Below are 26975 nucleotides of genomic sequence, written 5' to 3'. Positions count from 1 at the left end.
GGATGTCTTGTAATTAAGGTAACAGTTTCCTTATAGATGGTGTTACAGACTGAATGTTTTATATGTTGAACTCTTAACTCTCAGTGTCCTGTATTGGAGATTGGGCATCTAAAGAGGTAACCAAGGTTAAATGAGGTCCTCAGGGTAGGGCCCTATTCCTGTAAGATAGTATATAAGAAGAGACATCTCATGGTGTGTGTGTGTGTGTGTGTGTGTGTGTGTGTGTGTGTGTGTATAAAAGTATGTATATATGGTCTCCGGATGACGGTTCAGCCATGGGCATTAAAAGCTGTGACCCCAAAGGCCCACTTATGATGTACATTTCCAAGATGGTGCCAACCTCTGACAAAGGTTGGTTCTACGCCTTCGGCCGTGTATTCTTGGGGCTGGTGTCTACTGGTCTCAAGGTCAGGATCATGGGGCCCAACTACACACCTGGGAAGAAGGAGGACCTGTACCTGAATCCCATCCAGAGAACAATCCTAAAGATGGGCCATTATGTGGAGCCCCTTGAAGATGTGCCTTGTGGGAACATTGTGGGCCTGGTGGGCATGGACCAGTTCCTGGTGAAGAATGGCACGATCACCACCTTCGAGCATGTCCACAACATGCGGGTGATGAAGTTCAGTGTTAGCCCCATTGTCCGGATCGCTATGGAGGCCAAGAATCCAGCCAACCTTCCCAAGCTAGTGGAGGGCCTGAATGCCTGGCCAAGTGGGACCCCACAGTGCAGGGCATCATTGAAGAGTCAAGGGAGCACATCATCACAGGGGCTGGCGAGCTTTACCTGGAGATCTGTCTGAAGGACCTGGAGGAGGACCACGCGTGCATTCCCATCAAGAAACCCAACCCCGTGGTGTCCTACCGGGAGACGGTCAGTGAGGAGTCGAGTGTGCTCTGCTTGTCCAAGTCCCAAAATAGGCACAACCAGCTGTACATGAAGGTGCAGCCCTTCCCTGATGGCCTGGCCAAGGACATAGACAAGGGCGAAGTGTCTGTCCACCAAGAACTCAAGCAGCAGGTCCGCTATCTGGCCGAGAAGTATGAGTAGGATGTGGCAGAAGCCCACAAGATCTGATGCTTTGGGCCTGACGCCAGCCCCAATGTCCTCACCGACATCACCAAGGGTGTGCAGTGCCTCAACGAGATCAAGGACAGTATGGTAGCTGGCTTCCACTGGGCCACCAAAGAGGAAGCCCTGTGCAAGGAAAACACGTGGGGTGTGTGCTTTGATATCCCTGATGTGACCTTGCATGCGAATGCCATCCACCGCGGAGGTGGCCAGATCATCCCCACTGGCTGGCGCTGTTTCTGTGCCAGTGTGCTGACCACTCAGTCCTGTCTCATGGAGCCTGTCTACCTTGTGGATAATCAGTGTCCAGAATAAGTGGCTAGTGGCATCTATGGTGTCCTGAACAGGAAGCATGGTCACGTCTTTGAGGAGTCCCAGCCAGCACCCCTGTGTTTGTCGTGGAGGCCTACCTGCCTGTGAACGAGTCCTTCAGCTTCACTGCTGACCTGAGGTCCAACCCTGGTGGCCAGGCCTTCTCCCAGTGCGTCTTTCACCACTGGCAGACCCTGCCTGGGGATCTGTTCAACAACACCAGCCACCCCAGCCAGGTGACAGCTGAAACACACAAGCGCAAGGGCCTGAAGGAAGGAATCCCAGCCCTGGACAACTTCCTGGACAAATAGTAGGCTGCCCTCCCTGCAGTCCACTACCCAATCGACCACAGCAAGCCCTCGCATTCTCCATGACACCTCAAGACTGTCCCCAGTGACGCTCCACCTGATGGGTTCTGGGGCCCACTCTGTGCCATCACTCAACGTGAACACTTGCTGCCATTTCTTTCGATGTTTATTTCAAGATGTCAGAGGCAACAGAAATGCCCTGGCAACAGGGACTTATTTAGCCGGTGGGGGTGGGGGTGGGGGAGGCGGGATGGGACACTCAATAGTTTTTTTTTTTTTCCATTTCAGAAACTCAAATGTCAAAAAAAAAAAAAAGGCATTAAGAGGTTTATTTGGGTAAATAGTCTGTGGTGGATTTTCCCCCAGAAAGGGGGAAGGAACAAGCGGCCGGTAGACCTTTCTCTTTGGGAAGAAGCTAAAATGCAGGAAACTTTGTGCAGCATCACTGTGAACACCCCCAGCTGTATTAGTGCCATTGGAATAATAAGTTTGATATGGTGGTGAAAAAAAAATCAGGGTGCTCCCCACCTGCAGGCAGGAGGCAACACCCTATCTGCTACCATCAGCCTCTTCCAGAGCCCAGTGCCCCGCCCTGCCCTGTCCAGCCCAGCCATACCCTGCTCTGCCCCATGTGGGGATGCTTTGCTCAGGGATGAGCTGGCAGGGCTGCCCCAGCCTCCCTGGTAAGCAGAGACTCTGGAAACATCTGGGGACCTGTTTTCTGGCTGTGTGATCCTAGGGGTGCCCATGGGCCTCTTGGGTGTCTGAGCAGAAGGGCATGGGACGGAGGGCCACACCCCTGCAGTCCTGCTCTGCTGGTTTAGCGGGCAGCTGCCTACCCCACCCCACCCCGCACCGAGGGCTCCAGAGTCAGCAGATTAAGCATTTTATGAATTGTATTTTAAATACATGTTTTAGGGGTGCCTGGGTGGCTGAGTAGGTTGAGCGTCCGACTTCGGCTCAGGTCATGATCTTGCAGTCTGTGAGTTTCAACCCTGCGTCAGGCTCTGTGCTGACAGCTCAGAGCCTGGAGCCTGTGGGAGATTCTGTGTCTCCCTCTCTCTCTGCCCCTCCCCCGCACATGCTCTGTGTCTCTCTCTCTGTCAAAAATAAATGAACATTAAAAAAAATTTTAAATACATGTTTTAAACTTGAAAGAAAATCTTGCCGTTTGCAACAACACGGATGGAACTAGAGTGCATTATGCTAAGTGAAGTAAGTCAGTCAGAGAAAGACAAACATATGATTTTACTCATATTTGGAATTTAAGAAATAAAACAGATGAACATACGGGAAGGGAAGCAAAAATACGATAAAAAACAGGAAGACAAACCATAAGAGACTCTTGAATACAGAGAACTAAAGTGAGGGCCCCTGGAGGGTTGTTGGGTGGATGGATGGACCAAATGGGTGATGGGCATTAAGGAAGGCACTTGAGATGAACACTGCGTGTTGTATGTAAGTGATGAATCACTAAATTCTTTTCCTGAAATCATTATTACACTATATGTTAACTAATGTGGATTTAAGTAAAAAAGTAAATAAAATATTTTTTAAAAAAGGTATGCAGAATAAAAAGAGACATCACAGAGCTTACTGGCTTGCTGTGTATATACACTGAGAAAAAGCCTTCTCACGTAGTGAGAAGGTGGCCATCTACAAGCCAGCAAGAGAGCTCTCAAAGAAATTGGCCATGGTGGCAATGTGATCTCAGATTTCCATCCTCCAGAACTGTGAGAAATAACAGTCTGTTGTCCAAGTCACCCACTGTCTAGTATTTTGTTTCGGTAGCCCAAGCCGGGTAGAGTAGATGGACATTCAACTTGTTGATAATTTCCTCTCCCTGTAGCCTATCGAGATGTACATTTTTTGCCTTATATGTTAACTTGCTGGCTTGTAGGATGTTTCTTTTTTCTTTTCTTTCCTTTTAATATTAAAGTTTTCATATATACCCAAAAGTTGAGGGAATGATAAAATAAACTCCTCTATACCCATCTACCTGTATTTAACAGTTGTTAGCATTTAGGGACATGGCTGAATAATTGCCCATTACCAGTTTATACAACTTAGCCTCCATCATACACACACACACACACACACACACACACACACACACAGAGAGAGAGAGAGAGAGAGACAGAGAGACAGAGAGAGAGAGAGAGAGAGAGACAGTGTAAGAGAGGATGCTTTTTTTTTTTAAATTTTTTTTCAACGTTTATTTATTTTTGGGACAGAGAGAGACAGAGCATGAACGGGGGAGGGGCAGAGAGAGAGGGAGACACAGAATCGGAAACAGGCTCCAGGCTCTGAGCCATCAGCCTAGAGCCTGACGCGGGGCTCGAACTCACGGACCGCGAGATCGTGACCTGGCTGAAGTCAGACGCTTAACCGACTGCGCCACCCAGGCGCCCCGAGAGGATGTTTTTAGTTATAACACAGAAAGAAAAGAGTTCTTAGGTCCTCTGTTTGAAGGGAAAAGAAAATGTCTCTTCTCAGGATGGGTTCCTTAGGTAAGATGCACCTTTTTATCGTCTGTTCCTCTGTCCTTATCTGTCTGTGTCCCCATCCACTCCTGTCCACCCCCCCCCCTTCCTAGGGCATACATGTTCAGCTGTCTGTGTCACTCAACTGCCTGTCTTATTCAGACACATGGCCATTGGGCCCCTTTGTTCAGCCTCCCATGAACATATCCAGTACCTCGATTGGAAAGCTGAAAATGGTGACAGAGGTTTTCCAAACTGTCATTCTTCTCTGTTTCCAGCAGAATTCTGTGGGCAGCATCTTCTGTTTTGTATTCTGTGCAGCTCTGTCGTCAGCTAGTAAACAAGCCCCTCCAGAGGTTGGGAGAGGGGGGGAGCAAGATGCATGCCCAGGTTACCATGGGGACAGACAAGCTGTAATAAATGTTTGGGATCTTAGCTTGACGAGGTTTTAGCAGTTTGGAGTAATTTCTTTGTCATTCATCCATTAAGTCACTGCTAATGAATCACTGGGAGTGTCTGCTCTTCAGATGAACCTCAGTTGAGCATGATTCAGGCAGAGAGCAGTCTTCAAAACAACAAGAAGACAGAAAACATTCATTAATTTGTCAACTTTTTGTAGGTTGAGCAGCCTCTTGTCTGTGGACATTCCCTGGAGTCACCAGAGTGGACCACAAGTTCACATGACTGTTGTAGATGATGTCTTTGCTTGTCAGACTCACTGGGTAGGCTTCTTGCCTCCCAGAATCCTGCATGGCTCAGTGTCCCCAGAGGTTCTGCAAAGGGGGAAAGGGGAGCTCTAAGAGCCAACCACAGAGACCTCCACCCTGATATCCCTCTTCTTTGGAGGGTGAGAGTGTGCAGCTTGTCTGTTCTTATCAAAGTGCCACTTACCCTGAAAAAGGTATATAAAGGGTTCTCTCTCCCTATAGCTTCTCCACTAACGTCAGCATGGGAGGATGTGCCAAAGGTCACCAGGTTCTGCCATGTTTGCCAACACTGTAGGATTTGGAGACCATGATCCCCTAAAGGCCCTTCATGGTGCTGCTGCCACTCTGTCCACTTTTCCCACATACCACCCCTGCTCCAACCTGCAGTGGCCCCAACAAATGCTTTAGTTTCCCCCAAACTTGCCTTGATTCCTCTGGGAAGAGAGCTGCTTCCGAGCTGGAATGTTTTCTTCACCCTATTACCTGCCTTAAACCCATTTTCCATAGATACCTGTCTGTCAAGGAGCTCTCCCTACCCCTTGAAAGGCTGGGCAAGGTACCCACATCTCCCCTAACACACTGAACTTGCCCTTCTGTTGTCTGTCATCCTTATGGAGCTGTGAGACCCTGGAGGGTAGGAATGTCTTCACGTTCACTCTGGAGATGCCGGCCTCTAGCCTGCACAGAACAGAAGCTCTACAGGTGTTAAGGGAATAAACCCAAGTGTGTGTCAGTCCCCTAGGCGCCTCTCAGGGACTCTGGGGCCAACCCACAAAATGGAACATTCCCTCATCTCAGCACCTCTGAGGGGGTAGCCCATTCTTCTCTCACAGGAATTACAACCCTTTGCCAGTGAGCTTATGGGATATGCCCGCCGACGGCAAAAAGGCTTGATTCTGGATTTTAAAATCAATGTAGCTAATTAAAAAGTAACTCCAACCGGAAAACAAGTTTAGAAACAATTAAGATAATTAAAATATCACTACCTTAATTGAGACCAAGCAGTGAGCTTAAAAAATAAAATTAATGAAAAAAAATTACACGAAGCCTATAATTAACTTGCTTTGGAAGTCAGTGTTTTTCAGCTTAACAAATCTCTCTTTAAATTAATGTGTTCCTGTTCTTTTTTTCTTTGAAAATGGTTTTTGTAAAAATTGGTCAACGAATTACTTGGACATGTGTCTTCTGCCACTTGACACTTGATTGGTCTTGGGAAATGGGCAGAGAGAGGGAATTAACCTCCCGTGGGCACCTGCTCTGTGCCAGGTGTGCTGTCCCGGAGAAGTCCTGCGGCTGCCCTGAGAGAAGCAGTGGAGGGCACGCAGGTCTCTGCCATCCTGTGGGGATCGCTGCATCCTGTCACTCAGCCTGTGCGTGGAGAGAGAGAGAGAGACTCAGAGCACAGGCTCCAGAAATCATTAGCCCTTGACAAGGAAGCTTCTGGGCCTGCTCCCAGTTATCACGAGCACTCAGCTCTCTCCCTACCTCCTCACCTGCACTCTTTCTCTGCGCCTTATTAAAGGGCCTCTCAAATGCTGCTTATTATTCTGATCTGTTATCGTTCCCTTTAGAAAGTGGAGCCACACAGCCCTGTCCAATGCGGGTGTCAGCTTCTTTCCAGAGTATTGCTGTGAGCCTTGGGGCTGCTTAGAAAAGCTCGCTTGGGAGACGGCGTTTAAAGGGAAATGACACACTCCTTGTACCACCCTCATCCCCTTTCCATCTCAGTGTGGCTGTTTTTTGGAAACAAAATACCCCTTGGTGATTAAATGAATGCTGGCAGCTTGATTTATTACTGTTTTGTTGTTCTATGAAGTTCATTTACTCAAAATAATCCGCATCCATGTCTGAAGTATTCAGACCCTGGTAATTAATGTTTAGTAGACTTGATTTCTGTGTGCAAATTGTTAGGTATGTATATGGAGTTAAGTGACTCATTTTTGTGTATTAGTATTTTTTCATTGGATTTCTTTGTAAAGAAATGCTGGCTTCAAGAATTGGAGGGGGGGCGATCCGTAGTAGTTAGCCTAATGGTAGTGTCACACATGGAAAGGCTACAGAAAGAAGACTGACCAGGACACTGGTCTCTTGACTTAGCTGGAGGGTTGCCGCATTCAGAGGGAGAGCGCAGAGGGCACGGTTTCCCGGAGCTGGGCACCTCCCCTTCTCGGGAAGCCCTGGGGCTGTGTGAGGTCCATGGGTGCAGTCCTGCATGGCCCGACCTGGGAAGCACCAGATTGTCTCACTGCCCCCTTCCTCTTACCCCTTGGCTTTCTTTATGCCCCAAGAACTCCCAAGAACATGGTGCCTGTGGGCTCCATACTTGGTGTGAGGTGGACCCCACAGTCAACCCTTCAGAGGAGATCCTAGGTGATTGTTTTGCTGCTGGCCTATGAATGCGAAGAGTTTGCTTTCTGGAGTCGATGGGCCAAGTGTCAGATACCCTCCGCACCTCTCATCGGTGACTCCCCTTTAAGACCTTCATTTGTAAAACGGGCACATTAACAGCAGCCACCTCCTTGGGTGGTTTTGAGAATTAAATATGATAATCCAGTTATAGGGCTTAGTTCATTGCATGTCTGAAACAGTGGGTGTTAGGTCTTGTTCTTATGAAGACTTACGACTCATTCTTGGGACCAGATGCACAAAAAATTAGCAAACACCTATGAGGTACTTAACATACACTAAGTTGGCTTTAAGGACTCACAAATATTAGCTCCTTTAACCCTCAAGATAACCAAACCAAGAGCAGGTGGTATAACCCTCACCATATAGAGGAGGCAGCTGAGGTATGAGTAAGCCGTATTCACCCTCGAAAACACCGGGTCTGGAGTGTGCTCTTGCAAACTATGCTCGGCTGGCTTACTTCCTTCAAGATTGTACTGCCTGTCGACAGACATTGGTGTTTGTGCAGTTGGCTGCAAAAACAAAAAGAACCTCAAATTTGGCCACGAAGCTGGTCATGGAGTACTTCAGATTTGGAAAGCCACCCTCCTAGGGCAGCCTGTTAGTTTCCATCTCTGCGATACACTCCCATGAAAATCCCAAGGGCTCTGGAGCACTTAGCACCTATCAGGGAAGCACCTAGGCTGGCACCTTGGCTGGGGCTGCCTGTGGTCCGGCCCCCAAGTTCCTTGAGATCCCCCATGTCTTCCCTCATCCTGTGGTGGCCGGGCGTGTGAGAAGGAGCAGTGGAGGATTGCCACGGTCCGTCATTAGCAGTCATCTGGTAATCGTTCTTCAGGTTGGCTGCATTTTGCATGAGCCTGGGGAGGCAAGTCACAGTTGGCTGGACAGCCACCCTGGGGTTGGGAGTGGGAGACACTGCACGAGGAAAGAGCCAGTGGTCTGAGGCCATACCAGCCTCCTGGCTTCTCGTGTGGACATCCCCAGGACTGGGAGCCTTCCACCTGGGACCAGAAACTCCTGTTGTGAGTTTCTGGAAGGCCTTGGCTTGAAGGACTCCGGAAGCGGACACAAGCCTTGCTGCCATTGCTTCCCAGATGCAGCCCTCAGCTGAAGAGTTCAAAGTGAATGCCCTGTCACTGGGGCTCGAATCAGCCTCTTTTATTCTTCCTGCACCTCGTTTCCCTCTGCTAAGCTTCAGGCAGCCGGGCGATCCCTTGGGGCGTAGGCTCTGTCAGATGACTCCCCTGGGACCAGGACCTGGGTCTTGTTGCTGGCCTGACTGGCCTAAAAATGCACCCTGCCTTGTGTTTATAGCGGCTGGTGCTGCTGCAGCGGACGGAGCCGCCCTGAACTGTTCAAGCAGCAGAAACGCCTCCGGGTGTTGTGTGTTCAGGTCCCTTGAGAAACTCCCAGCTGCTGTCTGAGGAAAATGGTGTGGAGGTTCTGGGCCTGGGCGGGCTGAGAGGAACCGTGACTTCTCTAAGGGCAGGGGTCTCGTGGTGGCCGGGGGACCTGGCAGCTGTGGGCACGATGGCGTTTCTCATGGCTGTTTTGCTGTCCCTGCTCAGGATGCCAATTTGTTTAACCAAATGTTTGCGTGGGGAGGACACGGGGAGGCCTCGCCTCCGCGGGCTGAGGAGAAAGTTATGAAGGATTTACTGCCTAATAGGCCTAGGCCTGGAGCTGGGAGACGGCACAATTGCTTTTGCTTTGCGGAGAATTCCCTGCGGCCTCTTCGCTGCCGTAATGAGTGTGCGCACCTCGGTGTGCGGGGTGCTGATTAGCCCAGGGCCCGCCACTCAGCCTTTTCTGGAAAACGGTGCAGTTTTGGAACCGCTGTTTTGGGAGACCCTTTCTGGAGTGCCTTGGTTGACTCCACATCCCCTCTCCGCACACCGCCCCCCGCCCCCCCGCCATCATTACCACCCACAGGCCACACTTACTGATCGGATCAAGTGCCCTGTGATGGTCCACTCATGGCAGTCTAGACTGCCTTTTGTAACTTCGCTTTCCCAAACTCTGCCCATCCTTCTGGATCCAGTTCACATATTAATGCCTCATTAATCCTTGCCCCAGAAATTGATCTCTGTTTTTCTCTGGAGCTCCGTTATCATTTTATATGCCCATCATGGCCCTTATCTCATTCTGCCTCGCACAATAAATATTTATGTATAAGCTTTCTCCCTTCCTTATTATGTTGGAACTTTGCATGGCGCAAAATGGTTTTGGGCCTCCTGAAGCTCTTCCCAAAATTTAACATGGGCTTATTGATGCACACAGTCCGTGTCGATTGAACTGGAGCCAAAAAAACTCTGTCCTCAAGGACTTTCTACGTGGTAGGAAATAAGTAAAGGTAGGCATGGATGAAGTCATAAAAAGCAATTGCAGACAGATAACCAAAGAGGGAAAAGGAGATCTTGGTCCTTGGAGTATGTAAGATTCTAAAGGATTTTAAAAGTAATTCCTGCCCGACATGGAGATGCTGAAACTCCCCAAAGCACAAAGGAATCACTATCCTGATGCTGAAGCAGAACATGTGCAGTAGACACAGAATTCCCCTCGGTTTGGGTATTCATTCCAATCCCCATCAGCCTAAAAAACCGCCCAGAGTGCAAACACGTGGTCTGTTTATTTCCCATTTGTTTATTTGAGTAGAAAGAGAAACTAAATTTCCTTAGAAGTCCTCACGCCCCCCCTTCTTGCTCTTTTTGCCTCAGCCCTGGACCCATCGAAAGATCCCTGCCTGAAGGTGAAGTGCAGCCCTCACAAAGTGTGTGTGACCCAGGACTACCAGACTGCCCTGTGTGTCAGCCGCAAGCACCTTCTCCCCAGGTAAGGCCGGGGGCCGGGAAGCGCGCTCCGACTGACAGATCTGGGGGTACCCAATCTCTGAGTGGGGGACAGTGAGGAGGGGGGAAGGAGAGCAGGTGTTTCTATCACCATTTTGTATGGTATTTGGTGCCTCCAGTCATCCTGGGGTATGCATCTCAATTCTGCAACACAGATTTGCAAAAAATTTTAATACCTACATTTATTTTAAATCAACTTTAACTCTGAGCCCTCATCTAAGCAGATGCACGGAAAATCCCTTCTTTGTCATTGTGGGGTCCATTCCTCCTTCAGGAATGACCCCAGAGATCCCGGAAGCTTAGAGCTAAGAAAACAGGTTCTGAGTTATTAGTCTGTTGCTTGTCACTGACATTGTCAGTGTTATAATCCTTTGAGGTTCCTCGGAGTCTGAGGGTTGTCTGCTTTCATGCCCAGATATATGCGCCGTGGGCATCTTCGCCAGTCGGGGTGCCCTGGTTTGGGGTTCTTCCTCCTCAGCACCACCACACCACCATTTCTCCTGAGAACATGCCTTGCTGTTTTCTCAGGGTATAGTACTTGATCACCTTCTTCCCCAGCACGGAGGGAGGTCTCCCCACTCTTCTTTAAGATCTTTAAAGCTTTGCCTTTTTACCCTCAACCTCTCCCAACTTTCTCCATCCAGTGGGAGAAAGCTTTTATAGAGGACAGAAAGAGCCTTTGAATTCAGTCTTCTTGGTAGGCCTTCAGTCCTACAAAATTACTCAGAGCAAGAACCAACATGTGCCCATGAATGAACGTATGTGCGTGTGTACACACACACACACACACACACACACACACACACACACACGGCGTTCTTTAACAGTGGGGTAGGGTTGGTGGGGATGGGAAAAAGTCATTTGCAGGGTCTGTTCTCCCTTCTTTCTGTACTGCTGTGCAGTGGAGAGGTAGGTGTTCAGTCCATGGGCACTGGAGTCACCACACCTGTTTTGGACTTGGCAACGTGCTCTGCCATCCACCTGCGCTGGGCCATGACCTCAAGCAAAGGATACAGCCTTTCTGGGACTCGATTCCCACTGAAGTGCATCTCCTGTGGCTTCTGCTCCTTAGCTCCGTTTCGACTATGGGACCATGCCGGATGGGTCCTTTCCCTTCCTGCAGTTCTTGAAGTCTGAGCAATGCTGGTCCCATTGGCTGCTCCTTTTGCAAAGTGTTTTAATTTCCCTCCATTCCCTAAGTGGTTTCCTCCTAAACTGCCTGGGAAGCTCCATCATGGTCCAGCAGAGAAACTCCCTGGAGCAGAGCCCTCAACCTCCCTGCCTCTGCAAACCTGGTCCCTACAGCTACAGATCCAGCCTGGTGGTCACCTAAAAACAGTAACCCTTTGTCTCCATAAGACTGAGATGCAAGATATAATGTGTTTTACTCTTTGCTCAAGACTGGAGTATTTTCCCCAGAAGTAAAGATAGATCTCACTCCCAAACCCTAGCACACGCCGTGCATTGTGCTCAGCACCACATCCTTGAATTCTTCCTGCCCTTTTGCCAAGTTGGGATTTATTTTTGTCTCCACTCTAAAAACGAGGGGAGTGAGACAGAGCGGCATTAGTAATTGGCTTATACATCTAGGAAGTGGCAGCCATGTTTCAAACCCTGGACCGTCCGGCTCCAAAACTCCTGTTTTCTTTTACTACCGTGTGTCGGCCTCTCCCTTCATCCTGTCCTTGTCTCTCCATTCATTCACTGTCATTTAACAGAAAGATACCGAGCACCTACAATGTGCCAGGCTTGTGTTACACACTGAAGCTACATACTTTCCTACCCTCAAGGAAAATTAAGTTCACTGTGGAGTGGGATGTAAAAAAAAAAAAAATTGTTGTTGTCACTAGAAGTTTTCCAGGCAGACATACTCTGAGGAAACTATCCTAGAGTTTCCTGCTGCACATGATTTCTTCCTTCTCTGAAGGTTGTAAGAGGGGGCCTCTTTTGCTGCAAATACCTAAATACCCTTTTTGAGATAGTGCTCTAGATTTTAACCATCTGGTTGTATATGTGTGTATATGGATGTGCAACATGGATAGACCATTGCCTGTTTCCTCCTGGAATATAGCCCCTCTGAAAGTGCCAGACAGGAGATGGTCAGCATTAAGCTCAAATCTGTGCAAGATGGAGGCTGCAACCATATTGGTATTCAGGCCTATCCAGGTGTAGGTTGTGTGTGTCTGGGCGTGCCTTGTTTCTTTGTTGGGAGCACCACCACTTGTTTGCTTGTGTGGAAAGCATAATCCTCATCTCCCTCATATTCTGGTGGCCACAGGATTACAATGACTAAGCGCATGGATTTGGGAATGAGACCAACCAGGGTTCCTTTCCCAGGCTGGCTACTGCCTTACTCTGTGACCTTGGCATGTACTTTACCTTTCAGAATTTGTGCTTCATCGTCTGTAAAATGGATTCAATGAAAATACTTACCCATTCCTCTTTCCTGTTTATTGGGGTGCATCCTCTCATGATTTTTTTTTATTAATGTTCATTTATTTATTTTGTGAGATAGAGAGTGCGCATGCATGCAGGAAGGGCAGAGAAGGGGAGAGAGAGAGAACACCAAGCAGGCCCTGCACTGTCAGTGCCCAAGAGCACAATGCGGGGCTCAAACTCATGGACCAAACCTTGATATCATGACCTGAGCAGAAATCAATACTCGGACCCTTAATCCTTTGACTGACTGAGCCACCCAGGTGCCGCCCACTAGTGATTCTTTTTTTTTTTTTTTTTTTTTTTTTTTTAATTTTTTTTTTCCAACGTTCATTTATTTTTGGGACAGAGAGAGACAGAGCATGAACGGGGGAGGCGCAGAGAGAGAGGGAGACACAGAATCGGAAACAGGCTCCAGGCTCTGAGCTGTCAGCACAGAGCCCGACGCGGGGCTCGAACTCACGGACCGCGAGATCGTGACCTGGCTGAAGTCGGACGCTCAACCGACTGCGCCACCCAGGTGCCCCTCGCCCACTAGTGATTCTTAAAGAGACCTTATGGGTAGCAATTGTTGCTAATCCTTGCAGGGGCTCTTTTGTGCATGTCCTTGTGTGAGAGTTCAGTGACACACACTTGTGTAAGGCATATAGTCTAGTGTCACATAATGATGGCTGGTCTGCCACTTGCTAAAACAATTATGATGATGGTTATTACATCATTCGTTTTGGAAGGTCAGCCAGGAAACCCCACAGTTTCATGTTTCTAAGAAGAAGGTAGCCCCCACCAGGTGCCTGGCTCCTTCCTCTGGTGACTCTGCCTGCTTGTCCTTCCTTCTCGGGGGGAAGCCGTGAGGTTTAGCATGAGCATTACAGTGTCATTTCTGCCTCCCTCTTTGTGATTCACGGCAGGTAAGGGCTAAGAAGATGGCTGCATTCCTGATGATAGGGACCTTTTGTTCACTGAAAAAACAGCCCAAAGAGGAGGCTGTGATTGAGGCAGCGCGCCCACTCCCTTATCTGGATTTGGGAGGTGGTCTGAGCCAAGAAGGCTCTGCAGTGTGTTCACTGCCATTGTGGGTCCAACCTCCCCACCTCCCTCCCACAGACTGAATACCTCTGCCCGCCATATCAGTCGAGCACATACCTCTTCTTGGGGTCTTGGACACCTTCCCAGATGAAACATCTGTCCTGCCACATTATACTTCAGGGGTCCCCTCTGACCAAGGAGACAGTGTTGACGACTCTATTTATTCATCAATCAGGGAAGTAATCTTTCTCTCTGAGAAACATCTGTAGACAATCCCATCAGCCAGTCTGGCCTCTGCAGCAGCTCAAGAGGCAAATCCCACCTGCCAGATCGTCAGCACTACACACACATGGAGAGGCGGCTGGGCCAGCCTCAGGCTGATTACGAGGCTGCACACTTAGGCTGTCTTGTCACATCGATTGAGACAGAGGACAGTGAGCGCATCAGTGAGAGAATTTCATTAGCTTTCCTTGCCCATCGAGATGGAGTGAGTGGAGAAGCTGTTTGACGTACGCACATTTGTGACCACTGAACATCTGGGCAGACGGGTGAGAATTCTGGTGGGGTGCCACGTGGGGTCTCCCTTTGCTGGAATTCTCCTTTATTAGGGTAGTATTTACATTTGGGTTTGCATCTGGTTTCATCTAGAGGCTTCACGTAATCTCACATTCTCTTTGGAGAATTCTGCTTGGAAGTTCTTTGCTTCATCTTTTCTTGTGTCGAGCCACCGTGAGTGGGCTTGGGAGCGGGTGAATTCTCGGTAGTGTTGTTCACCTTTCAGGTTTTCTGAAGGGGCCATTTAAGTGCCACAGAGCACTGTGAAGGCTTCCTGGGATCGGGAAGCCATCTCTTAAATGATTTTTTTAAATATCTGAATTAATTTTTAATATGATATTCGATGCTTATTACAGGAGACACTAACAATACAGAAGAGTAAAAAAAAGCAAGAAATAGGCAATGTTCATATCAGTTAAAAACAGTAATTAAACACCCCAGCACATTTCCATCCATTCTTTTTTCTAGTCCTAGGTTTTATCTGTTGGTTCATTTTTGTTAAAACTTGGTCATCACATCATGTTTATCCTATATAGAAAAATTTGTATTAGGCTTTCTTCAGTTGATTTTTATAAGTGAGTATTTTATGATATGACAAATCTTTGTAGATACAATTTTTTAAAAACTTTGATGTTTATTTTTGAGAGACAGAGACAGAGCATGAATGGGGGAGGGTCAGAGAGAGACACACACACAGAATCCAAAGCAGGCTCCAGGCTCTGAGCCGTCAGAATGGAGCCTGATGCGGGGCTCGAACCCACAAACTGTGAGATCGTGATCTGAGCTGAAGTTGGATGCTCAACCAACTGAGCCACCCAGGTGCCCCTGTAGTTACAAATTTTAAAGATTGTATAACATAGTATATAAAATATGAACTTGGGGAGTGCCTTGGTGGCTCCATTGGTTGAGCGTCTGACTCTTGGTTTCATCTCGGATCGTGATCCCAGGGTTGTGGGATCGAGCACTACATCACGGTCTGCATTGAGCGTGGAGCCTGCTTGGGATTTTCTGTCTCAGTAAGAGCTAAGAATATCAAACTTTTAGAAGAAAACAGGAGTAGTAACCTTGGGTCTGACAAAGATTTCTTTGGACACGAAAAGCATGAACTATAAAAGCAAGAAAATAATAGTAAAATCAGCCAATTGGATTTCATCAAAATTTAAAACTTGATCTTCAAAAGACACTGTTACAATAATAAAAGGAATAAAAGGACAAGCCACACCAAGAGAAAATATTTACAAAACACAGGTTTGACAAAAGGTTTGTATCTGGATTATGCACTGAAAGCATATGTCCGTTCTAAGACTCAACCATGAATATTCGTAGCAGCTTTACTTGTAATGGCCAAGAGCTGGAAGCAACCCAAATGTCTATCAACAGGTGAATGGATAAACAAATTGTGGTACATCTATACAATGGATTACTACTCAGCAATAAAAAGACGGGGGGCCTGGGTGGCTCAGTCAGTTAAGCGTCTGACCGGCTCAGGTCATGATCTCACAGTTCGTGAGTTCAAGCTCCCCATTGGGCTCTGTACTGACGGTTCAGAGCGTGGAGCCTGCTGTGGATTCTGTGTCTCCCTCTCTCCCCCTACCCCACTCGATATCTGTCTCTCAAAAATAAATAAACATGAAAAAAAGTTAAATAGCCTATTGATGCATCCATCAGTATGGATAAATTTCATCATAACTATGCTAAGTGGAAGAACACAGACCAAAAAAAGGAGTATATCCTGTATGATTTCTATTTACCTATACTTCTTGAGTATGCAAGCTAATCTTTGGTGATAGAAAGCAGATCACTGGTTGTCCGGGGGAGCAGGTCAGTGGGTGTCTGAGCCATCGTTAAGACTAGATAATGCAGAATGGATCCTTAGGGAAATAGTCACACTCTGTTCTTCGATACCAAAGATCCTACCGGCAAAAGGACTCATTAGGGGAAAAAGAGTTTTTATGCAACCGTGTGTTATTCTTCCTGACTCAGGTTTTAGAAATACTGTCTTAGGCTTTCTTAAAGAAAACACCCTCGTGGGAAACGGGGGGATGGACAGAAAGTCATACAAGCCACAGAGGCCTCTGCTCTCAGGGATTCACTGCCATTCAAGATGGCTAGTTCTGATTTATTGCTCTGGGTGGGCGGGAGCTAGGGGTGGGATTCTCCCTACAGAGCGGTGAACATTGATTTTACCTCTCTGTTGCCATTGATTTTCATTTGGAGAATGGAAAATTGAAGCATTTGTTTTAAGCCTTGCAGACAAGCCACATTCTCGAATTCTGCAAGCGTATTGTGAACAGGAGGAAAGGGTGTCAGGATGGGGCTTAGCATATCTGAGCATACCCTTGGAAGCCTTCTGGGAGCAGTGGGAACTAATCTGTTTTTAAACAAGGAGCCGACGGCCAGTCTTCCCAGTGGGCTAGGCCTCTCTAACGTAATGGCCCTTTATCTCCACTTCCTAATTATCTGGAATAACAACGAATTCTCGGCACCAGCGAAGAATTCTGATTGAGTCAAGACTCATGGTGCTGTAGACCAATCTGAGAGCTTTCTGTCTTTTATGTGAACTTGGAAAAAGAGAATCAAAGTGTTTGAGGTCAGAGAGAAGTACATGACAGAATGTGCCTCAAATACCAAACTCTCAGAGGACATTTGAAAGGATGATGGTTATTTCATCTCAGTTTTGTTTTACAACAAAGCACTGCCTCCTGCTACAGGGGCTTTGAGCGGGTTGATTATACATACGCATATCTCTCTTGGTTTGGAAGACACATGGCCATGTAGAAAGTGGGTGATTCCTAGGTGTCTGAGTGGCGTTCTGGTACTTTCACAACTCAAGGCATGGCCAGTTTCCAGAGTGTGGTCATGTTCGTATTCCTTATTACGATTTTTATCTTTATATAGCTCACACTTTTTTCCTAGGGGGCCTTGTGTTCTCTTTTAACCTTGAGGGATCTTCGTTTTCCCTGCTCTGGGCCTGAATAAAGTCCTGATGAGGGATTGGGGCTGTTACTAGGCAATTGGTGGAATTTACACACCTGAGGTTTGGGTTTGGGCCCACTTCTGAATCAGCCACCTTTAATAAACAGGAACCATCACTGTGATCTCTTTACCCCTGGTCACTGAGGAAAACAAAGGGGGAGAGAGGTTGGTTCCAGAAATGCCACTTCTTTAAAAAAATTTTTTTTTCAACGTTTATTTATTTTTGGGACAGAGAGAGACAGAGCATGAACGGGGGAGGGGCAGAGAGAGAGGGAGACACAGAATCGGAAACAGGCTCCAGGCTCTGAGCCATCATCCCAGAGCCCGACACGGGGCTCGAACTCACGGACCGCGAGATTGTGACCTGGCTGAAGTCGGATGCTTAACTGACTGCGCCACCCAGGCGCCCCCAGAAATGCCACTTCTTAACCACCCACCACGTTAGACACACTTTGCAGAAGGAGTTTTGCTGACTTCTCATGGTTACCTTCTCCGTTCCTTTGTTTTCCTCTCTGAAATTGAGAGTATTGATTACACGAGCTTGACGACAAGAGCAGCAGAGAGTAAAAAGCAATTCATAATGGAGATGGGAGTAATTGTGTAGAATTTTTAGTCCTTGGAACAAAGGGGACTCAGCGAGAGGCAGATCTTACTTTGGGAGGCAGATTCACTAGGTGAGTTTTATAAATACATTAAAATCGTGATTGTCAATAAAATTTACTGGACTCAAATTTTGCCCTGCCTTGTTCCCCCCACCCCTGCCTTTTTTTTTTTTTTTAAACTCTGCTGCCAATGCCAACACAGTTTGTACCTAAAGATGGTGGGCGGGTAAGGGCAGTGACCGGGTGATCTCTCCCAGCGAGTCTGATGGCATCCTGGCTGGCTGGACACTTGTTTCTAGGTGTGACTCTTAAGGACCAGAGCCTCTGCCCTGCCAGAGCCCTCTCTGGCACCTGCCACCAACTTGTCACCTTTCCCTCCCAGGTTGTGCTGCTTGAGAAGCCCCCTTTCCAGAGAGGGTAGTTCGTATTTCCAGGTATCTCCTGGAATACCCAATGTGCTGAATCATTGTCTTTTTTTTTTTAAGCCATGTCTATCTGTGGGAGATTGGAAACGTTTTATAGTTAAATTCTTAAATTCCCAGAATGTGCATCACGTACAAAGTTGCTGGAAAGCTAGAAAGCCAAGAGTCTGTGGTGCTGGGAATGTCTGTTCACAGGGTCAGGGACTGATGATAAAACCTCCCTCTCAGTTCCTCCCTCTTTCTCTTGTTAGAAAGCCTAAGTGCATTACCCTGCTGTGTGGTTCTCCCTCGGATGATGGGCTCAGTTGCTCTGTTTATTGGTGTCTCCGTCTGTTAAGAAATGTACAGAGAGGCATATTTAATGCCTCAGATTTAAGTGGATTAGAAAGAGGAGATTGAGGTGGGTGTGCTGGTTTTGAAGAGGTAATCACTAGGTGTGATTTCCAACAGGGCTCAGGGTGTGCCAAGCAGGTGTGAAGCATTACATTAGCAGGTCCCTAAATACTAGGAAACAGATGAGCTCAAGCCCCCCCTGCAACTCGCTGAAGGTGTTACGTTACCCACACGTTCTGGGGGCCCTTTATAGTATCCAGAGAGAGGAGTATCCAGGTATCTGAGCCAGGGGAGCAAGGCCTATGTGACCTCTCCCAAAATACATCATCTTTTATGAAAGGGGTCAGATTGAATTTCCCACTTACACAAACTTCTGCTTTAATTTTCTGAAATATCTTTCCTTTGCCTTTGTTATTAAATCTGCTGTGGCCCTGCTTGCTGTTCTGCCTAAACTCATCAAGATCCCAATTCACAGGTTTTCCAGTTTAGACATTTTATATCAGATTAATTCAACCAATGAACCATGAAAGACATTCTTTATGGATATTGGGCACCACAGTAGGGCCCATCTGGGGCACTGACCATGCAAGTTCTGGAGCCAGAAAATGGACTCAGGATGATTTAGATGGGCATCCAAGGCTATCTTTAGAAGTACTTTTGTTTTAAATAGAATGTTCTCAGGCTAATGTCCTGTCTTTAATGTTCCTCATGGAGGGGGTGGGCAGAGGGCAGGGCCCTCCAAGCGCAGAGGGACAGGAGAGATGAAAGTTAATTAGTTTAGGGACCTTGGTACCTTTCCAAGGTACTCTCTTAAATGATGTTTTTAACGGGCACACACTGAAATGCATGCGGCTGTATTACTGAGTTGGGAAAGGGCCTTCTTCCAGCCAGCCTTGCTCATGATCTTGCCACACCTGGAGGTGCTGGTGTATCCTGCTTTCCACTGAACCACAAGTCCTGCTTTTCATTACCTGATGGGAGGGAGAAGGCCCTGGCTCAGACCTTCCATGGCTATGAGTATCTCCCAAGTGGAAGGCAAGATGACAGGGCTCTGGTCCAGCCTGGAATTAAGAGTCTTCCTCTCGGCAGATGCCAGGAGAGGCCATCTGTGAGTATAGTGATGGTGATAAAGGGCTTTAGGACTTGTCATAATTTTGGCAGGATTAGCCCTCAGAAGACAGCTCACATAAACCAGTCATGGTGGGCTAAAGGTCATTAACTCAGAATCCACTAAGTTGGTGTCTGTGATAATTTCTGGATTCAACAAATATTTATGGTGCCTTCTGTATGCCAGATGCTGCTATGCGTTTGGAATAATGTGATGAATGGACATAATCTAGCCTTGTGGAGAGTAAAGTATATAGGAAAAGGTAGCTAAAAAGAAATTAAGTATCTGATTGTCCTAAGCACCAAGTGGGATAAGAGCAGAGTGTTATAACAGAATCCCTTTAGTTGGTTGCGCCATCTTGGGTGGGTGAAAGGTGATAGGTTCCAGGTGGTCACAGGGTAGGGAGAAGTGTCCTCAGAGGAGGGAACAGCCTTTGCAGAGACCCTGAATCAGGGAAGGGAATGGGACTTGGTATCCTAAAGAAAGGAAGAGGACAGAGGCCTGTGCTGTAGGTAGGCAGTGACCAAGGGGAGCATGGCTACCTGAGACTAGAAGGGGTAGCGGGACCAGAGCCTGTGGAGCCTTGAAAGCCACGGGACAGATTTGGCTCTCAAACCAGGTGACAAGGGACATCTTGTGTGGCTTTAAGTTGGAGAGTGACAGAATTGTGTGCCTTAGGATGGACTGAGTTTTCTTGAATTCTCATTTTTTAAAACCACATTGTATACTCTGTGAAAAAAGCTGGGGGCCCTGCCTGTCTACATGTGTTCACCTGAAGACTCTGAAGATCTCATTGAATCTTGTGGCCTATGAGAGAACATTAGCGGCAAAGATGTATATAATCTAAGCCAGAAAAGAAAAAATGTGACGGAGTAAAGTTAAAGTTCCAAGAAGGGGGCGACCATTTCCAGCTGCAGTGGGGCTGGACATGGGTGGGAGATGGAGAAGGGGCAGGATTCACTAGCAGAATTCACTAGTATTCCTAGTGGTTTAAGAGCCTGTGAGGTCACTGTGGCTCATGCACACTGAGTTTCTCAGTGTCGCACAGCCGTTATGTGGCAGAGGTGGGGGGCCAGGGCAAGGCTGCCCCGAAGCCCATCTTTCTGCCCTCTGCCCTCGAGACACTTGTCTGCACTAAATCTCCATTTCCTTAGCAAATGCTGACTTTCAAACTAGCCCAGGGCACAGTGATAAGGAAAGCGGTAGGCGTAGTGCTGGCTCATAGTCGGGGCTCAATTAAAGTCCATCTCCTTTGTGAGTCTCCACTTCCTCACTGAATCTAGATAGAGGATCAGTCCTCCAAGCCTCACAGAGTTGCTCAGGCCTACATGAGCTCACGCATGCAAAGGCCCTGCTGTTTTTAGTGTTCTGGATGGAGTCAGTTGTCATGATTAGTAGGTTCCCTACTGCTGGGGTGCCTACTTGCTCCTTGTGATGCTCACCTCTGTTACTTGCACTGCCTGCACTCCCTCTGGAGCATGAGCTCAGGTCTTGGCACATGTTCATGACCTATTAAAGGGATAAACGCATCAGTTAAGTTGAGAAGGAAGCCGGGGATGCAGGGCCAGGCTGGTGTCTTTAATGAGGAGCTTGGATCGGTCAGTGAGTCACAAAGCAATGCTCCAAGTCAGGCGAGGGTTGTCTATGTTGTACCACATTCTTGAACACCTGGGAAATGCTCAGAATGTCCCTGTGAACCCCCCCACAGGGAAACAGGAGGCAATGTGTCAGTCTGGTGTGAAAGTGGCCCTGTTCTTGGGAAGGAACAATGTAGTCCAGACTCTGCACTCTGTCCTGACCTGGTGGCCTGCTCCTGTGGTGCCCTGTCTCTTTGCCCATCCTGTCTCTGTCCTAAGAGATTGGACACAGCTAAAGGTCAGCAGCTTGGCCTTGGAGGTATTAAGATGTCATGTGTCTCATTGAGCTCCTGAGTCTCTCAGAGCTGGAGGTTTGTTCTTGAGAGTGCTTCAGAACGGCCTTTGATTCTGCCTTAGGGAAAGAAGGAGCACATACTGGGCATCCACTCTGGCAGCTGTCGGGAGCAAGGCCTGCCTAGATTGTCACTCCTCCCCTGCAGCTCCCCTGAGACTGGCTTAAATTCATCCTTCTGGTTTGTCCAGGAGGCTTGCAGGCTCCAGAATCTCTTCTCTATGAGGTCTGACCCCTCCACCCCTCGGGCCATGGGACTGGCCCTTTCGACTTCAGAACAAGACTGAGCAGGGCTGTGTGTGGCCCATGTTGCTTGCTCAGCAAGAAGGAAGCCCGGGAAGGCAGCAGGCAGCCTTCTTTTGGGTCCTTCTCCGACCTAGGGCAAAGCCTGGTGCAGAGGGGCTGGGCAGTGAGCTACTCACCTGCTGGGAGGAGCTGCTGCTCTCCAGTGTGAGCCCACAGTGACCTGCTCACCGACAGGAACACATCGGGGTGATGTTTGATTTCCTCCTGATCTATGCACTCTTAAACTTTACCAGTTTCTCCATGTGCCACGTTTTCACCTGGTATTCTGGGGCAGCGTTGGTTTGTTGCTCTTCATGACTCGGTCGATTACTTGTGCACCTTTGGTGGTGTGGCCAAACACTTGGCTTCAGAGCAGTACGTGGTAGAAACCTGCAGGGTGGAAGGTTGGGGTAAGGGGATAGTGGTCCCGGCAAGGTGCTGTCGATGGCCGTGTAAGTCGGTGCCACATTTCTGGTGGGCATTTTGGCCTCATTGACCCCATGGTTCCATTTTGGAAAAATCTGTCTCATGGATATAAAGAGAGATGCACATTAAGATTATATCCGAGAGTATTCAGTGCTCTCGATGACAATATTGCAGAAATGGAACAACCTCCTCACTGTCCAGCCATAGAGGAGTGCTTACACAAATCATCATGTGCCTTCTGTAGAACCCCCTGCCTCTAGGTGACCTCTGACCATTAAGAGCCTCCTTCCCCAGCCTTCTCAGACAGACGATGTGTCTCTGTACTGCTCTCACTCACTGTATGAGGCATCTTGCTTACAGTGAGTTGAAAGTTTTTTTCTGTTGGTGACTTCTGCACATTGGTCCAGGTTCTGCTGTGGAATAGCATTGGGACGTGCTGATTCACTCTTTGCCGTGCCAACCCATTCTGGAGCATCGTGTCTGTGCATGGAAACAGCTGGGAACCTGACTGAGGAGAGCTCAGTGACTGGTGATAAAAAGCTGCAGGACACATCCAAGGGATTTGGAAGAAGGGGTAGCATGTCTGAAATACCCTCAGAGGGAGGTGGTATTTGAGTGGGCGCTTGCAGAAGGGTGGGACATTTGTGGCAGGGGAAGCTCAGCGTTAGAAAACACCCAAGCCTGTGGACTAAGCCTTAGTTCCTGGCCACCTGTCCGGAACGTTCCCCTCCAGTGAAGGCCACAGAGCCTTGTCAAGGCTCCAGCTTCTGTCCTGTGACACTGGGAAGAGAGCTTTCAGGTTGGGGGCTCGTCACGATGCTTGGTGTGGCTGTTTCTGCCTCCTGCAGCGCTTTTGGAGAACGGCCGCTCTTGATGGTGTGAGGGTGATGGTGTCCATCTCCTCGAACACCATGAGCCTGTCAGCTTCCTGTCTGTCTCTGGGCCTGTCTTGGAAAGAGCAGTGTCCCGGATGCAGTGCGGTCTACCCACACTGGGTTCATTTTGCTAGCTTGTTCTTCCTAAGGTGGATCCTCCACAGCCATCCCAGAACAGGGTGCTTTGCTGCTGGTGACTCTAAAATGTGGATATTCTCTCTCTCTCTCTCTTGCACATGCCCATAATAATTAATTGTGTCCCAGGAATGCAAGCACATGTTTTCATAGCTTATAGCCGCGGAGCCGATGGTGAAAGGGCACACGCTTCTCCTCACCCTTGTGTGCACACCTGAGCTCACACTTAGCTGGAAGCTGTGTTAGCACAACCCTCAGTTGTTCCGGCCCCTCCTGCAAAGGCTCAGGATTATAAATGCTCAAGCAGGGAGGCCAAATGAAATTCTCAGCCTCGGTCTTGCTTGATTATCATTTGATTTTTTCCAATTAGCATGTCCATTGCTAAAGATTTCCACTAAGATCTCAGGGCTGGAAAGGGACCTCTCTTTATTGGGGCAGCAAACAAAGGAGAGCAGTAAAACAAGAAATCAAACAGGGCTGCCAAAGGTCACTGGCTAATAGTCACAGTTTCTTTTCTGCCCCCTTTTAGGAAGAAATAGATTTTTTTTAAGTGAGTACACCGCTATCCATTATCCTACTGGAATAAAGAAAGCTCAAGCGTTCACTTACATTTCCCTAATAGCTTGCTATTACACTGCTGGCTTGGCATTTTCCTTCACAAAGCAGTCTTACTCGGGCCCTGTATGTGTCTCTGTGTGCGTGTGTGTGCTCACATACGCAGATTTTTGTTACTTGTAGGTCCCCATGGCCACATTCGTTCACCAGGCTGAACTCTGAATTAAACCCCCACTGTCTCTGCCTCCCAGAGCCCCTTGGGTCCGCTGGCCATGCTCTGTCACTCTCTTAATGGGAGATGACTCCAACCTGTTAGTGGAATTTACATAATCACATCAGCCTGCTAATCTTCCTCATCTGGTCAGGAAACACCCAGAACATAGTCTAGGCTAGAAGTAGGATCCGTGGACATAATATATATTTGGTTTCAAGTGTAAGGAAACCTTGATTTCAAGTAATGTCAAAAAAATGGGAGAAAGACGACATCTGTGTTTGTTGTCTTGCAAGTTCCTTTTCTTCGTGCCCTTTTGGCCACGCACATGGCTCTGGCACTCGTAAAGGTACGATGGCTTGTGTGTGTGTGTGGGGGGGGGGTTCCTGAAATGGACAGCAAATTTCTTGCTGTGTGGACATTTTCTTGGAAAAGTTAGCAGTCCGTGAGAATCTGCAGTGTCTCAAGATGTGAATAAGAATAAAAGAGTTAATTTAAGGAAATATCTACCTCAAATCAGTGTAGACATTCAGAGTAATTATGATCTTTACGCTTTAGTAATAATGGTTACACGCGATATGCATTCATTAGAAGTCTATCAGTTACAATGCTAGCATTATCTTTGAATTCTTTGCCCGATTTCTGGCACACAGTGGGTGATTAATAAGTGTTTACTGAAAAAGTCAAGACTATGTCTATAATCCTAGCTGCGTTTAGAATGTTTATACCTAATTTTTTGATAGCTTTCCTTGAACAAACCATCAAAATAATTTAGAAATTTAGTTCAGTTACAGTGATCTGACCCCTGAGTCTTCAATGAAACCTTTGAGGCCCGGTCACCTTTATCCAGGTCAACTAACTCCCTTTCTTTCAGCCTTTCTTCCTGCGCCTAGCAGATCTTTCTTCCATTCCAACCACCTGGAAACTAGAAACTGCTAGTTTCTTTAAACAAAACTGGAGATATGGGGAACTGGCAGTCAGGTGCAGGTTTGGCAACATGCATTTCTTTAAAAATTCTGAAAATACGTTTCTTTAAAAAAATTTTTTTTTAAAGTTTATTTTGAGAGAGAGAGAGAGAGAGAGAGAGAGAGAGAGAGAGAGGAGCAGAGAGATAGGAAGAGAGAGGACCTCAAGCAGGCTCTGTGGTGTCAGCACAGAGCCCAATGCGGGGTTCAAACACACGAACTGAGATCATGCCCTGAGCCGAAATCAAGTGTCAGATGCTTAACCAACTGAACCATCCATGACCCCCTGAAAATGCATTTCCTTTTTAGATTTGGAACAAATTAGACCAACAGCACATGGTTGTGAGAGAGTCAAATAATAGACATGGAGAGTAAAAAAGCGGAAGTTCCCTTTCTCATACCCTCGGGCCTCCCCTGCTGACAGTTTGTTCCCTTTGGTGTGTATCTTATTCATCACTTTGAGTTCAGTTACACCTGCACGCACAGTGTTGTTGGAAACTCTCATCTGGCTGTTGAATCTTCTCATCTCCGAAGAGTAGATTCATCCCCAGCTGCCTCGGCCTTTACACAGCTCAGGTGACGGGCAGGTCACGGAGACTCAAATTGACATTCACATACACCTGGAAAGATGTTCCTGCTTTTGGAATTCCTTGCATACCCGGCCCATGATTTTTTGGTGGCTGTGATTCTGCTCTAAGACTTTAAAAATAGGTAGTTTTCCTCTGGGTTTGAAGGTACTTTGGAAAACTTTTTGATGAGGGGTTGCAAGCATGCCTGTGAACTGGATCAAGTCAGGTGGGGAAAAGGCACACAGAGGTGCTGGCTTTCTGGTGGTTGATGTGTCAGTTTGAATCAGTGGATCAGTGGGATGTCCACCCCTGATGACTGGGACCCACCATGAGCGGTCCTTCCCATCCCCTCAGGTCTGCTTTGCTCCCACAGTCTCCCTGACTCATCCCCCGCCCCAACACAGCTCCCCGTGTCCCATGACATCTCTTCTCCCTCTTGGTGATGTTGGCATATTGTGTGGAGGGCTTAAAACAGTACCTGGAACATTGCGAGAGCTCAAAACATGTTAGCTGTTATTGGTGGTAGTAACAGCATCAGCAGAAGAGTAGGTCCTCATAAATGCACAGATGCTCTTATTATGTATTTGCCCTTTGAAGTCTCAAGTATCTGTAAACACATCTTTATACCATGCGGGTGCCCAGTAGCACTTAGGACACTCAGAGGCACACCATAGTTACTCCATGCAGACCGAGAGCTTTTCCTATTGTTCTCTAGTGGGCATCTGTTTATTCGAAAAATTGGCCTCTCTTTGAACAGGATCTTGCATCTGTAGTCTTCTTCCTTTGGAAGACGATGGGGATTCAGGAGCCCATAGATACCAGGATAGAGAGTGTCTCACATGAGAGCCTCTGTCATCAAAGCAGCTTTTGTAAATGACACAGGCCATTATGCTCTTCCTGTGTAATTTTATGACTTTGTATAATGACTCAAATAACCCTAACAACGGAGGAATTATAGCATCATTTTACATGACAGATTATTTCAGTGGTTAACATGTTTTTCATTTCAATTAACATTCATTATTTTGTCTCTGGTTCAAAATAGCCACCACGTTGGCTGTCTGAGTGTCCTCCATCCTTGTTTTGGAAGCAATTAGTTCTGATTTTGCAAACAAATTCAATCTTGTTTTTGAATGGGCAGTTTGATATTAACAAGAGAATAAAATGCACGTGATGCTGGCTGCCAGCAAACAAACATGGGACTTCCTGGGACGGGACCCTCCCTGGGCGGGTTCTCAGGCCTCTGAGCTGACAGGTCTGCCTTAGAGCTGATGAGAGAGCACAGACAGGACAGAGGCAAAGGTCGTGGGACTGGGACTGGCTACGTGAGCCTCAGCTTCTCCCTTCTATAAAATGGGGTCATACAGCATCTACTGTCAGAGGGTTATGGTGTGTGAGGAGTCAGGGGGGATGTGTTCAAGGCGCTC

At 47.6% G+C, this 26975-nt stretch overlaps 1 protein-coding gene and 1 pseudogene across 2 annotated transcripts in view; both read left to right on the top strand.

Moving 5' to 3' along the window:
• The window catches only part of SPOCK1 (SPARC (osteonectin), cwcv and kazal like domains proteoglycan 1), a 521381-nt gene that overhangs the window by 351193 nt on the left and 143213 nt on the right, over window positions 1-26975 (top strand). For both annotated transcript variants that reach the window (XM_043588493.1, XM_043588489.1), the window contains one exon: window positions 10009-10123. In XM_043588493.1, the coding sequence (XP_043444428.1) occupies window positions 10009-10123 (115 nt within the window). The remainder of the gene's footprint in view (window positions 1-10008; window positions 10124-26975) is intronic.
• On the top strand, window positions 259-1718 carry LOC122487675 (annotated as a pseudogene).

Source organism: Prionailurus bengalensis, chromosome A1 (genome assembly GCF_016509475.1).
Source record: "Prionailurus bengalensis isolate Pbe53 chromosome A1, Fcat_Pben_1.1_paternal_pri, whole genome shotgun sequence".
Taxonomy (NCBI): Eukaryota; Metazoa; Chordata; class Mammalia; order Carnivora; family Felidae; genus Prionailurus; species Prionailurus bengalensis.
The sequence above is the reverse complement of the archived record's forward strand: the minus strand, read 5'-3'. Positions and strand labels throughout refer to the sequence as shown.